We start from the raw sequence: 15,366 nt of genomic DNA on the forward strand, positions 1-15,366 counted from the left end.
TTTCCTCGTATGTAATTATGCACGGAAGCTGAAATACATCTAATGTGAACGTTGTGCAGGAGTCAAATATAGCTCTAATTTTATTATTTCTGGCGGATGAAATCTTTAATAAAAAAATGACCTTACGTTAAGCACAGACGTGTGTTATGCATGTGTACATTATGTACGTATGCCGAAACGTGACCTAAATACACTATATTGCCAAAAGTATTCACTCACCCATCCAAATAATCAGAATCAGGTGTTCCAATCACTTCCATGGCCACAGGTGTATAAAATCAAGCACCTAGGCATGCAGACTGCTTTTACAAACATTTGTGAAAGAATGACTCGCTCTCAGGAGCTCAGTGAATTCCAGCGTGGAACTGTGATAGGATGCCACCTGTGCAACAAATCCAGTCGTGAAATTTCCTGGCTCCTAAGTATTCCACAGTCAACTGTCAGCTGTATTATAAGAAAGTTGAAGTGTGTGGGAACGACAGCAACTCAGCCACCAAGTGGTAGGCCACGTAAACTGATGGAGTGGGGTCAGCGGATGCTGAGGCGCATAGTGCCAAGAGGTGGCCAACTTTCTGCAGAGTCAATCGCTACAGACCTTCAAACTTCATGTGGCCTTCAGATTAGCTCTAGAACAGTGCTTCAGCAGAGAGCTTCATGGAATGGGTTTCCATGGCCGAGCAGCTGCATCCAAGCCATACATCACCAAGTGCAATGCAAAGCGTGGGATGCAGTGGTGTAAAGCAGCCACCACTGGACTCTAGAGCAGTGGAGACGCCTTCTCTGGAGTGACCAATCACGCTTCTCCATCTGGCAATCTGATGGACGAGTCTGGGTTTGGAGGTTGCCAGGAGAACCATACTTGTCAGACTGCATTGTGCCAAGTGTAAAGTTTGGTGGAGGGGGGATTATGGTGTGGGGTTGTTTTTCAGGAGCTGGGCTTGGCCCCTTAGTTCCAGTGAAAGGAACTCTGAATGCTTCAGCATACCAAGACATTTTGGACAATTCCATGCTCCCAACTTTGTGGGAACAGTTTGGAGCTGGCCCCTTCCTCTTCCAACATGACTGTGCACCAGTGCACAAAGCAAGGTCCATAAAGACATGGATGACAGAGTCTGGTGTGGATGAACTTGACTGGCCTGCACAGAGTCCTGACCTCAACCCCATAGAACACCTTTGGGATGAATTAGAGAGGAGACTGAGAGCCAGACCTTCTGGTCCAACATCAGTGTGTGACCTCACAAATGCGCTTCTGGAAGAATGGTCAAAAATTCCCATAAACACACTCCTAAACCTTGTGGACGGCCTTCCCAGAAGAGTTGAAGCTGTTATAGCTGCAAAGGATGGACCGACGTCATATTGAACCCTATGGATTAGGAATGGGATGTCACTTACATTCATATGCGAGTCAAGGCAGGTGAGCGAATACTTTTGGCAATACAGTGTATGTAGCAGAACTGATGGGACTCGGAAAGATTTCCACAATTTAATCAATTGTTCCTTGTATGATTTTCTATGGGTAAGTGTCGGTAAGTCCACAGCAGTCTATTTGTAGTAGGATCGCAATCATGTCATCTTCAGCAGGCAGCTGACGTAGTGTTCACTTGTCATCGTTACAGTGATGTCGCGCCGTTATCTGGCAATGATACAGAAATCTTTAAAAAAATCTGTACATCCAGACTATAAGCCGCATCACTGCCAAAATCTAATCACTTGGTCCTTGTGTCATTTCTGACCTTGCGTGAAAATTTAATCCAAACCTGTTTTTGAGTAATGTTGCTAACAGACAAACAGACTGACAGACATACGCCGATCGTCGCATAACTCCACCGCATTCCTTGGCAGAGTAATAATTCCATGACAACAAAGCAAACTTACTGTGTTGCTAAAATTCACGTGTTATTATCAACAGGTTTAGACCTGCTACTCTCTCTACATTTCTATAGCTAAAAAACGGAATTAAAACAATTTTGCAATTACTTGTAATCACTCTGGGAAGATTAAAAAAAAAAAAAAAAAAAAAAAGTCGTAAGGAAAAAATACATCTCCAAGAGTCATTCGAAGGAGTAAACTATGATGCAGCACTTACTTGGAGGCTGATCGAGGGCAACGATCAGCGCCTGAAGTGCATAAAGTGCTTGCAGCTGTCGCTCAGTGTCTGAGTTAAGGTACTTGAGTAATACAGGCAATCTCCTCTGGATGATGGCCGTGTCCACTCGACAGCTGGTGCTATCATCTGTGCAATAAAACAGGCGGCAGAGTGAAAGCGTGCAGAGCTGCGCCGCTCAGAGTTTAGCAGAGTGTAAATATTGCAATCAGCAGTGCGACTTCAGCAGAACGGGGAAAGCGTCTCCTCCAGGTGGTGGAGTGCTTACCTTTCACTGCGGCCTTACACACAGCTGTCATCAGAGCCCTCAGGAAGGGAGACGAGCTCATCTGAGATTCATCTAGGTTAGCCTGGGAAATAGAGCACAGAGGGGGAGAACAAAACTGTTTGTCAGCTTCACGTGGCTCAGCTTGGCAGTGATGCTGCTGAATACCAGGAAACTGTTTCAAAGAAGCACAGCATGTTACAAACACATGATGAGCACAGAGAGGAGCAGCATGTTGGCATTCAGGGTGTACAAGTGGGATGTCTGGACTGTGAAGCGACAAAAAGAAATCCTCCTTGTTCACATGACTGTGTGTACAACAGGAGAAGTGTTTACAATAGGTTTGAGCAATGAAATGAGGAAAAAATGTTTAAAAAACAACAAAAAACGATTTTAGTTTGTTTGTGACTAGTGTGGACTGCAATGTTAAAGAATTAAGATTAATGAATGCTTTGAGTGCAGTCAGATTAGATTTTATGTGATTTCAGCATCACTGAGGCTGGATAAACAGCCGCCATGACAAAGTCAGAAAATTCAGGTTAGAAAAACATGTGATTATTGTTTTTTTGCTTTAGTGGATTGATTAAAAAATATTTTAAAAAATGGCATTAACCAGCCAAAAGCCAGTTTCACTTAAAATAATTTGAGTGTATCGTTCGTTTTTAACATTAGCGCCCTGTAGTACTTTTTTCGGATGATGTGCTCTGCACAAATATTCCAACTTCATCTGTGACAGCCTTATGTTACACTCCACTAACTGGGGTTCGGTATCTTGCCTAAAGATACTTCACAGGTGAACAACCAAACCACTGACCCTGGTATTAGTGTGCTGATACAGCTGCCACCTGGTTAGAATCTGGTGCTATAATATTAGGTCAAATAACAATAGGACTTGTATCACATCTCCTAACCCGTTTGTTGTGATGTACTGAAAACCCACACTAAAATATGTAATAATACATACCCATATCGTAAAATGGATCAATGAGATATGCATGTTTCTTTATAATCCGGCTAAAAATACACTCAGTGAGACATTTTACAGTTCTGCTGTTTTTAAAATACTACAAAACTAGTCTGCTGTTTAGTTTTAGCCAACAAATCTACAATGAGCCAAAATGATTTGATCTGAAAAATATTTCAGCTTTGAGGTTATGTTCAAACGGCAAGTGGCTGCCATCAGCACCAGCACTGTTTGGGATGTAAACGTCTTGGAAATCTGAGCAGCAACGTGAAACAACACTACTGAGGTGCCCTTGAGGAAAGCTTTCAACACCCGGAGTTGTACTAGGCAGCTTCCAGGTACAAATGTGTGAGTATCAGACACCGTTTCTGTAATATTGTCAGGAGTAAATAAAGGCAACTAACAGGAAAAACAAAATAAAAATCCACACATGATGGCTGTTTCTTTTGCCACTCTTTAATGTCTAACAATTAATAACAAATTGTAAATGACTGCTGCTTTTAGGCTCCAGCTCACAGGCTTTGTGTGATGTTTGCTCCAGAGAAATATTGAGTCTCATACCTCTACCCAGTCAAAGATCTGCTCGTCACTGGCCATGTCCTCCAAGAGGAGTCTCTCCAGCTGCCGGCTCAGCTCCTCAGGGGACAAGATCTTTTTAGACAGAGCCGCCTCAGAGCTGGAGCTGTCCAACTGAACAAACTGGAGTTTCTGTTGGTGTGAAGACGAGAGGATGCATTATGATGAGGAATTGAAAAATGAAGGGAATGGAGAAAAGGAGGATGAGAAAAAACTATGAAGAGGATGTTAGACAGTGCTCTTTATCAGCTGGTGGAAGATGACTGTTCTTCCACTACTTGAGTGGAGGCATGTAGGGCTGAAACGATTCCTCGAGTTATTCCAGTAATTTGATTACTAAAATTCCTCAAGGCAAAATTCTCTGAATTGAAGCTTTGTGTAATCCACTACATACTAGACCTCACGTCACTAACTAGTCTGGACCCAGACTTCATCCTATATGGACCTGGACCTATAATCAATAAATTATAAAGGTTAGAGTTAGGGTTTTATTTTCAATTTGATGGGATGCTTCTATTTTAACCGGTGCAGCTTTTCTAGTGTTTACAGCATTTAGCAAATCAGAGGCTGAACTATGAAGACAGTTTGACATAGTTAGGCTTCCTTTGTGCAAGTCGGCTCGACAAAAAATAAAACCTCAGAGTTACCAGATATGAAGGTGGTTATTGTCTTTTTTTGTCAACTCAGACTTTCTGCTTCAAACTCGTCACATAAACAGGAGAGTTTAACGCAACATTTGACTCGTTTTCAGCACAAAATGAAAGGATCGCATGCAGCTGCTTCAGTCAACAGGTTGTTTTAATGGAGAACAATGAGGAACATAAAAATATATGATGGTAAAAAGCTGATACTGAGAATTATGTAATTATTATTTCAATTTTGTAAGACGAATTCTGGTAGTAAACTGTTAAACGTGCGCAATGTATTTATTTTATTGATCAATGCAGCTGATTATTTCTAGCAGACAGCTGCACAATAAAACTATCAAACTTCATATAGTCAAACATGATAATGTTTTGAAGTGCATGTAGATCTGACACTGTCTCATAATGAAGGAAATCACTTTAATTTGTGCCCAAATCAAAGAGAAACTAATGTTACTGATTGAAATTCTCTGTACTAAATACTAATAAACTAATCAGTTTTCTTATTTGCGTTCTATCTACTGCAGTACCAGCAGTTTAAATGGACCAAACATAAAAACATATTTATGCAATTTCTGCATCACCAACTAAATATATGTTGAGTTCCCACAGCTTTGAGTTTTAGTTTAATACCACTGTACCATACTATATATTTACAATACCCCTGTACTATACTATATATTTACAATACCCCTGTACTATACTATATATTTACAATACCCCTGTACTATACTATATATGTACAATAAACCTGTACGATACTATATATGTACAATAAACTTGTACGATACTATATATGTACAATAAACCTGTACGATACTATATATGTACAATAAACTTGTACGATACTATATATGTACAATAAACCTGTACGATACTATATATGTACAATAAACTTGTACGATACTATATATGCACAATACACCGCAGATGTCCACCAATGTTCCGCCCAGACGGTTATTTCTGTTGCACAGCGTGCTCACTTCCACTTTTGATGCTGTAACGCCAACCACAGAATCCAACTACTCGATTAATCACCAGAATAACCGATAGAATACTCAATGATTACAATAATCGATAGCTGCAGTCCTAGAGGCATGTATCACCAACCTGTTGTGAGATGAAAGCCTGGACATCCTCTCCTTCTGGTAGAACATCGCTCCAGTTGAGGCCAGATTCCCTCCACAAAGAACCCACAGTCCTATGGCTCTGTGAAAAACAAGATGAGACAACATTACATCTGTTTTCTACATTTATATAGTTCTGACATGGTTAAAGAGTAGATGCATACATGTTTACCAATATATAATGCAAGGTATGTACTTGATGAATAAATAAATAATACAATTTTTAAAAAAATTTAAAAAAAGCTTTCCATTGCACAGCTAATGTGCACAATGTCAACATGTAGCTGCTTTGTAAGCAAAATAGCCTTGTCAGTTATACTGAGATTTACATTTAAATTTTTGTTAAATAAAAATATTCAGGTGAATGAAAGATCCCAAAAATTTCTACAGAAAAATTCCACAGATTTTTTTTTTTTTTGCGATAATTAACTTCGATATATACAGTATATGACACATTAAGTGCGTACAGTCAAATTTACAATAGAGCTACTGATGACACTCCACTGTCATCATAATAAAGGTGGGTAACATAAATCTATGCATATAGGGAAAAGCAATTACAGATCAGTGTTGCTTACCATTTGTTTGCATAGTATGTGCAGTATTTCAGAAATTAAGATCCCAGCTCTTCCCACAGGAAGCAAAGGTTTGCTTAATTCACTGTGAACAAACAGACAACAGAGAATGAACTATGGATTTTTTTCTTTCATACAACGTTTTGTTTAGAGCAAATATGCAAAATATAACAAACACAATAAACTAAAACAATAATGTATGTGACTTTAAAGGTTATTTTTTCCTCTTCGTGGAAAAGAGTGATGCAAAATGGTGGTGAACACAAAGGGGTGAAAATGTTGATGAACGATCGAACCACTACAACTGATAAGAAGGTGGAATTTTTTACTAAACAAAGCCCACCACCTGTTCATTTGATTCGAGTATAAAGCACACAGTTCAGTACCTAAAGAGCTCTCTCATAGAGAAGCCCCCCTCCCTCAGCACAGGGCTAAGCAGCTCGGCCAGGTACAGCCAGATGTGGGGAATGTCGATGGCCATGTCGTCCGCTTGCTCCAGCGTGTCTGCAAACCTGAGAGAAGACAAGGACGCAGTGGTGTTTAGAAATGGGATTGTTGGAAAATGCAGTCAAGTGTCAATATTTTGAGGACTGATAGAATATTGCTGTTAAGTCAAGAAGCAAAAATGTTTATATGTCACTGAAAATTAGAAACAAATATCAGTTTTGCTTGTCATCTGTCATTTTTCTTCTACTCTTTGAGAGTTTATTATATACTATCGTTCAAAAGTTTGGGGTCACTTAGAAATGTCCCTATTTTTGAAAGAAATGCAGTTTTTTTTTCAATGAAGATAACATTAAATGAATCAGAAATACAGTCTAGACATTGTTAATGTGATAAATGACTATTTTAGCTGGAAACGGCTGATTTTTAATAGAATACCTACATAGCAACCATCACTCCTGTGTTCTAATTCTACACTGTGTTAGCTAATGGTGTTGAAAGGCTAATTGATGACGAGAAAACCCTTGTGCAATTATGTTAGCACATGAATAAAAGTGTGAGTTTTCATGGAAAACATGAAATTGCCTGGGTGACCCCAAACTTTTGAACGGTAGTGCATATTTGGATGAAATGAACATACTGACATAGACCAAAGAAACAATGTTGAACAGTATTTTCTTTTCACATTAAAAACGCAGAGTACACAGAAAATTACAGAAAGTGCAGTGAACAGTTCTGGTTAATACTTCCTTTTATATAAATTATATTTCAAGAGAAAAACAACCATCCATCCATCCATTATCTATACATCGCTTAATCCTCATTAGGGTCATGCGGGGGGCTGGAGTCTATCCCAGCTGACTCAGGTGAAGGCAGGGGACACCCTAGACAGGTCACCAGTCTGTCGCAGGGCTACATACAGAGACAAACAATCACTCTCACATTCACACCTACGGGCAATTTAGAATGATCAATTAACCTCAGCATATTTTTGGACTGTGGGAGGAAGCCGGAGTACCCGGAGAAAACCCACGCATGCACAGGGAGAACATGCAAACTCCATGCAGAAAGATCCCGGGAAAGCCGGGACGCGAACCAGGGATCTTCTCGCTGCAAGGCGAAAGTGCTAACCACTACGCCAATGTGCAGCCCCAGAAAAACAACCTTTTCTGAATAAAAAAAAAAAACAACAAACAAAAACCTTGAAGCTGACACAGAAATCACAGTATTTTCACAGCAATACATGAACGAAGGCAGATGTTTGCCCTTAGTGCTGTTTGTTTGTCTGTCAGCAAGATTACAGAAAAACAACCCAGCTGAATTTCATGACGTTTGGTAGAGAGGTGGAGCTCAAGGAAATACAAACCCATTTATTTTGGTGTGGCTCACTTTGCTTAAAATTGTGGATAGTGTATTGACCTTGACCTTGAGGGCTGTACTCATTGAGTGTCTAGTTTAAAAGCATATTCCCAACTTCACCTTCACAGATTCAGTTTTTTCATACTTTCCTACATGTTCTGACTGCCTTCACAAATTGGTAAAATTTAATACATGAAGGTACTTGGCAGGAACATATCTTTTTTTTTCTTACAACTCTTTATAAAAAGCTAGAAAAGGATCACTCTTCAGATATCTATGCATTTTTGGTTTAATGTGACAGAGACACCTAACACTGGATAACAACAAGATGGGCATACTCCCACTGGGAGCACTTTGTTAAATGTTTAAATTCTCAATAAAATGGTGCCAAATATAACAAGAAAAGCACCCAGAGAGTGCAGTACTCCACCAAGGCTGCTCAGTCACTGTATCATTTCCGATGGATAAGTCTCGATAAGTCTGCAGCGGTTGATTCGTAGTGGGATCGTAATCATGTGATCGTCAACATGCAGCTGACATAGCGTTCACTTGTCATAGTTACAGTGACACTGTGCCGCTATCCCGCAATGATACAGAAATCTTAAACAAATCCGTGGATCCAGAGTATAAGCAGCATCACTGCCAATATCTAATCACTTGGTCATTGTGTCATTTCTGACCTTCCCTGAAAATTTCATCCAAATCCGTTTGTCCGTTGTTGAGTAATGTTGCATACAGATAAACAGACAAACGTACGCCAATTGTCACATAACTCCACTGCGTACCTTGACAGAGTAAAAAGGCTCTTCTGCTGTTGCAACATAATCATTAGAAACATTTTGGACACAATTAAACAAGGTAGATCTAACATCTATTAAATGCATCGATAATCCTACTTTGCAGAAAAACAGAAGTGCAAAGCAGACTGTCAGCTTTCCATCCACAGACACTGTTATTAGGCAGGTGAACTGACCCTTTGTAGAACTGGGGTTTGGGCAGGATTCCCTGCTGCACCAGCTGGAAGAGGAGCTGGCCCATGTGGTCCCGTGTGATCTGACTGCGCTCCAGGGTCGACTCCACCCCAACATGTACAAAGATGTGCAGCTGAGAGCTCAAGTCAAGCTCATCCACACACTGAACAGCCTCCTGTGGAATGCAAAGAATTATGACCAAGTGTGTTGACCTGAAAGCTAATGGGTTCTTCATCTTAAATCATTATGGGCCTTCTACTTGTTTTTAAAATCATAAACTATAGATATTTAAAATGGTATTTGTGAAATGTGTCACTCACAATCAGAGACTATTTGATCTACTTGGCCAATAATAGAAAGATCAACGGGATGATGAGAGATAACATTGAAAATTTCAGGCTTTTATCTTTAATAGTTCCAGAGTTCTAATGTGCAAAAAAACAGGGTCAAAGTGGGTTGACGGGCAATTGTTAAATAAGAATTAAATAAAATTGATCAAATATCTTTATAATCATCCATATATTATTATATACATTTTATTGTATTATATTATTATATACATTTATACAAATCAGAAAAGGTACAGGTTCTTCAAATCTGATTATTTGAGACAGAATAACCCTAATGAGAGCAATACATGCATCTAATTTCTGCTATTTTTGCAAATATGAAGCAATTCATAAATCTTCATGAAACACATCTTGATGAAACAAATCATACAGGCTAAACAATTGCCATGTTATTAATCTGTCCTTGAAAGCTTTGAAGACAAAATAAATGAAATGCTTCAGTAATTAGTCGATCATAAACTAATCTGCAGCACAAATAAATCATTGTTTGATTTGAATCAAAACTTAACCACCTAAACTCACTGAGCTCAGGGGGCCATTAGCTTCACCTTCAGTTGATTTTCTTAATCTCAGTACCTTGTAATCGTTTATGTGCAGGAACTCGTCAATAATAGACTTGGACTTTCTCTCAATCTCCTCCTCAGACAGGGCAGGTCTATCTGGGGTCTGGACCACTGGCTCAGGTTTCACTGTCAACATATAAACAAAAATCACAATTTTGTCTCTCTGCCTGGAGATTTAGATCTTTGCATGATCTGATCTGATTAATTCCCCCGTAAGCACCAACTTACTCTGATCTGGTTTAAATAAATCACAAATTCACCATGTTGTGCATACAAGACAGACTAAAAATATCTCCGAATTTGAAGCCATCTGTAAGGAAAAGAGGGGGAAATTGCAAAATCTGCACATGCAGGAAAAAGGAACACTACACTTGAATAAAGATTTGTTTCTTAATGTCTGTTTGCTGCAGGAACTGTATTTACTTCATTTCACGCAATCAAAACATGTGATTTGCCCAGTTTATGTAGCATGCCTGCGTATCCTCACCAGGCTCCCTGACTCTGCTGCGGCCTGGCTCCACTTTGTCCTCCGTGACACTCGGTCTCCGGGGCTCGGCTCCCTCTCGCTCGCGGTCTCTTCGCGGCTCCTCCGGGTTTTGAGTTTCCAGCAACTCTTTTGAACTGCCTCCCCTGATGAAGGGTCCGGGCCGTGACGACGGCGGGGCTGAGATCAGGGGCTTCTCGCTGCGCTCTCTGCCTGAACTGCTGCGACCGCTGAGAGGGAAGGGAAAAGCAAACAAATCAGTTGTCAGGCTGCTACTGTACATGAGGATCTCAGGTGAAAGAAAGTGCAATAATCAGGTGGAGCTAAGACGAGCTATATTTGTCCTTTACCTTCCCAGAGTTCTTCTGGAGTCATAGTCTGGATTCTGTGGAGGTGTGGTGGAGGGTTGAGGCGAGGGTGTGGACTGTAGTGCCGAGTAACGGTTGAGACCAGCTGTCCGTGACAGTTCTGTAATCAGGATAATATAAGAGACATGAATGACAAAAATGACCAACAAATCAAGAAACACGATTCAGAGAGCTGATTTGAGTAACTACAGACTATGTGCTGCACATAACAGTTTTGGCGGAAGACATTATTGTCTTAATTTCTAATTGAATTTCATGAAAAATAATTCTTCATTAAGCTTTAAGCTCAAGGTACTATTGTGCGTCAAAAAGTACCTATTTGTTGCTTGAACATTGCCTAAATTAATTCCCCCTACAGCTTTCAGACAGTTTAATTGACTTTCCTAAACTGACAATCTGACTTTCACATTCATTTAATTCAGCAACTGGTCACGAGTGTGAAAATAAGAACGCAAGCAGGGTTTGAATCTCTTTCTCAGGCTCTGTTCTCAAAATTGAAAAAATCTGCTCTTTAAGCATGTTGGACATCATGTTGTATGAACTTCAGTGTTTGCAGTTCATGTCTGACAATAATAGCTGATTATTTTAAAACATCTAAGTAGATGTTTAATGTCAACACATCTCCAGCTGACTGGGAGAGACTGAAAGATGAGTGATGTTGTAAAGAAAAACTGAAAAGTTTGGATGTCTAAATTTATCCATTTTGGTGTTTTATATAACAAATGCACTTCTGAGAAACAAGATGAAATGTAGTTGCCTATGTGAAGACCAGTGCTTTCACCATATACTCAGTTCTGTGTCATTTCTCTAAATCTTGCTCATGTATTGATATTTCATGTCCCATCTCACCCGAGTCGCTGGCTTTGGCTCCTCCACTGCTGCCCTTCACCCACGTGACTTGAGCCCGTGGGCCAAGCTGGATCTTCTCATCCATTTGAGGCTGCAGAATCAGTTAAAAAACACAAGCTTGAGTATTTTTTCTTTCAACAAGAACACAAGGAAAACTCATAGCAATAGTACAAAATGTGATGAGGAAATGTGACGCCCAGACTTAAACACTGAAAGGAGCCATATACTGTGACCATATCAAACAGTTTTTTATTGTGAAATACCCAAAGGCCTAGTTAATGTGTGTTCCCCGTTCAAGTAACAGTGAAGGATGACAGACTGCCCACCAGCAGGGGGAGCTCTGAAAAGACAAAGAAAGAAATGACTGCTGTTGCACAGCAGTACTTCATATATGCAGCAGGGGGACAAGTGTGTGCACTACTGAACATGAAAAACCTCAAAAATGCAGATGTAATGAAAACTGGGAAAGCTTGTTTACACAGCTCAGTTAAGATGATCTACAAGCATTATCTAGGTGTTGTAAACAGTTGTCTTCGGTGTACATACACTTTCTACTGAGACAGCAACAGCCTGCTGTGAGCAACTGTGTGATCAACATGGAAAGCACTTAAAATGAGTCAAACTTGTCACAGCATGAGAAGCTTCCACACCAAATTATCTAAACTTTAATGCAGGCCTGACAATGTTCAGTTAAGACTGACTGTGACTTATGGTACAATAAAAGGCTGCCTTTGGTCTCGGGATCAGTGATAGGTTTCTAATCAGTGATTATTTCTGATTCTATTAACATCACTGATAGCTGTTGAATGAATGGATGATTTAGCATTCAAAAGAGGCAGCATATATGGTTTTATCTAGACATCTTGGTGCCCAGTGAATATATTACATGCACCAGTGCCCCCTCTTATAAGTTTTACCTTGGAAATGATTAGAATCAGGGTATTATGTAAAACACAGGAATCATATTATTTAGGTTAGCTGTATACCTTAACAAATCCTGACCAGGTTATTCATTGTATATTTATTTACATTCTTTTTATATATTACAGCTTATACACTATTAGTCAAAAGTTTGGACACATCTTCCCATTCAATGGTTTCTATTTAATTATTTTATACATTGTAGATTAATACTGAAAACATGAAAACTATAAAAGAATACATATAGAATTATGTTGTAAACAAAAAAGTGGCAATTTTCAGTATTAATCTATAATGTAGAAAACAATACAAATAAATAACAAGCACTGAATGAGAAGGTCTGTCCCAACTTTTGACTGGTAGTGTATATGTGAATCTTTTGTGGCAGAAACACCTGAATCAGTTTTACAGCATTGACAGAAAACTGCCGTTCAGCCAATAGCAGCACTAGAAGTGAGAGTCGCTGCAAAATAGTTTCTGACATTCATCACACTGTGCTTGTACCACTCACCGATGCACACTGTCACATCAGTAATTGCTCCTCGATCATTTTGTGGCTCTGTGGGTCACTCACTATCACCTCAGTGCAGTCAGACTGTACAGCAAACATCGACTATCTGACACTGTAATGCTGTACTGTTAATGCCCTGAATAGCTCCGATCTCAAGGCTGTACAACAGCATGGGAAATCTTTAATCTCAATTTAATTTTAGGGTGCAGACAGGGGCTGATCTACTGGGGTGGCATAGGGTGGCAACTGCCACCCCTAGAAGATGCCTTGCCATCCTGGCTGCCACCCCAGTTCTGAACGATCTAATTCAAAAATATGTATATGAAAGGTTGTGGCCGGCCGTAAAGAGCGAAAGTCCAGGAAAGACGAATAACGAGTGAAACTCCGATGTCCGAGTGCTTTCGAATGCACCATGTAGACGTAACATCCTGTACAGTCTATGCTGCTACAGATACGAGGCGACACGACCCCCTGAGGGGGCTGCTCTTAGACCTCACTCATGTGGATGACAGCTGGACTTCAGTCTGGCAGTAAGACACTAGTTAGACTGGGTTAGACTACATGCTAATATAACTGTTCACAATGTATTAAATGCTAATAGTGTCTAAATTCACATAAAGCGTTTGCTTGCGAGACGAGCCACGGTTTCCAGTGAGCCTGGGCCTTGCTAATTTTTACTTCTGTAGCTAGCTAATGTTAGAGAACAGCCACAGAAGGATGGTGGGGGATTGTCTGTGGAAGTTCTTTTTCTCTTATTTTGCTAATTACAACCTGTGGTTCTGACAACAGACTGTAAGTTAAAAGAAATCACACATTCACTAAGATTTTACATGACATTAAAGTGTAACCAAACCTCCAGTCACACCAGCTTTCATGCACTGTTTGAAAACTACATCCTGCTTGTTTAATGCTGTTTTTTATAATTTTGGTGTCAAGGTCATAATAACACCAACATTGATGTGTTTCATCATATCACAGTCATATCATTTAGTTTACAGCTGAAAAAACGTTTACATGTTAAGTATCTCTTTAAATGTTTAAATTGTCCACATCAGATTGTATCATAGTTAATAATGAAAATTATCAAAGGATAAAACATAGTTCAGTCAGTGTGATTCTTGTAGGAGACAGTAAAGAATGAAGAGGAAGGGAACCACCAGCAGCTTTTCCCAGCCTAAAAGAAGAGAGGAGGAAGAGCATCCCAGAGAGGAGATGGAGGAGGAAGAGTTCAGAGAGAGAAAGAAATGAAGGCATGCAGAGCTCAGACAGCGAAAGGTAAATCAGACTATCTCTGGTCCAGTTGGTCCACATGCTATGAATATTGCTTTAGTATAATATATCTGAGTAAGAGGTACACCTGTCGCAATAATTACCTTTTTGGACAAATTATTATCTGATGTAGTTAGTCTTTTAATTTTAAGATGATAAGTAGATCCTTAATTCTTAAGAATATCCAAATATTGGAATTATAGAATTATTGTAAGAAATGTCTCAAATAAAGAACATCAAAAAATAAAACCACAAATCTAAGACAATAAATAAAATTATGTGGACTCTGGCTCTGTTCTAGATGAATTGATAATGTAATCATTGTGGCAGGCTGAACATAAGCAGAGATCACACAAATGCAGATTTCCCAAAACAGTGCATAAGAGAGATATTGTCTAGTCTTAATCTAATTTGGTTTCTTCAAAGTGTATAAGGTTGACTTTATTTCAGTTTAAATCTTTTCCCCTTTCTGCTAGACATATCAAATCACATATTGTGATTGACAGCTAATAAGAACAACTCATGTTTAGGATTGGCTGACAAATACAAATGATATTTACTTATTTAACATACTTATTTCAGCAGTATTTGCGTCAATTTGATCACGCCTGCTGGTTGGTTTCATACAAATCCATCATTCCATTTTTGAGTAATGTTGCTTAACAGACAGACAGACAAACCAATGCCAATCATCATGTATATATGTGTATATATGTCTATCTATCTATCTATCTATCTATCTATATATATATATCTATATATATATCTATATATATCTATATCTATCTATCTATCTATCTATCTATCTATCTATCTATCTATCTATCTATCTATCTATCTATATATATATATATATATATATATATATATATATATATATATATATATATATATATGGCAAAGGGGTGGCAGATACATTTTAGGGGGTGGCATATATATATATATATATATATATATATATATATATATATATATATATATATATATATATATATATATATATATATATATATATATATATA

At 38.9% G+C, this 15,366-nt stretch overlaps 1 protein-coding gene across 17 annotated transcripts in view; it reads right to left on the reverse strand.

Annotated features, from left to right (window-relative positions):
• Positions 1-15,366, reverse strand: part of eif4g3a (eukaryotic translation initiation factor 4 gamma, 3a) — a 66,726-nt gene that overhangs the window by 1,087 nt on the left and 50,273 nt on the right. For all 17 annotated transcript variants that reach the window (XM_023269800.3, XM_055010850.1, XM_055010848.1 and 14 more), the window contains 11 exons: positions 11,644-11,734; positions 10,777-10,894; positions 10,430-10,656; positions 9,956-10,068; positions 9,032-9,204; positions 6,642-6,767; positions 6,259-6,340; positions 5,664-5,762; positions 3,895-4,041; positions 2,373-2,454; positions 2,087-2,233 (listed from right to left, as the gene is read on the reverse strand). In XM_023269800.3, coding sequence (XP_023125568.1) covers positions 2,087-2,233; positions 2,373-2,454; positions 3,895-4,041; positions 5,664-5,762; positions 6,259-6,340; positions 6,642-6,767; positions 9,032-9,204; positions 9,956-10,068; positions 10,430-10,656; positions 10,777-10,894; positions 11,644-11,734 — 1,405 coding nt within the window. The remainder of the gene's footprint in view (positions 1-2,086; positions 2,234-2,372; positions 2,455-3,894; positions 4,042-5,663; positions 5,763-6,258; positions 6,341-6,641; positions 6,768-9,031; positions 9,205-9,955; positions 10,069-10,429; positions 10,657-10,776; positions 10,895-11,643; positions 11,735-15,366) is intronic.

Source organism: Amphiprion ocellaris, chromosome 5, assembly GCF_022539595.1.
Source record: "Amphiprion ocellaris isolate individual 3 ecotype Okinawa chromosome 5, ASM2253959v1, whole genome shotgun sequence".
NCBI lineage: Eukaryota > Metazoa > Chordata > Actinopteri > Pomacentridae > Amphiprion > Amphiprion ocellaris.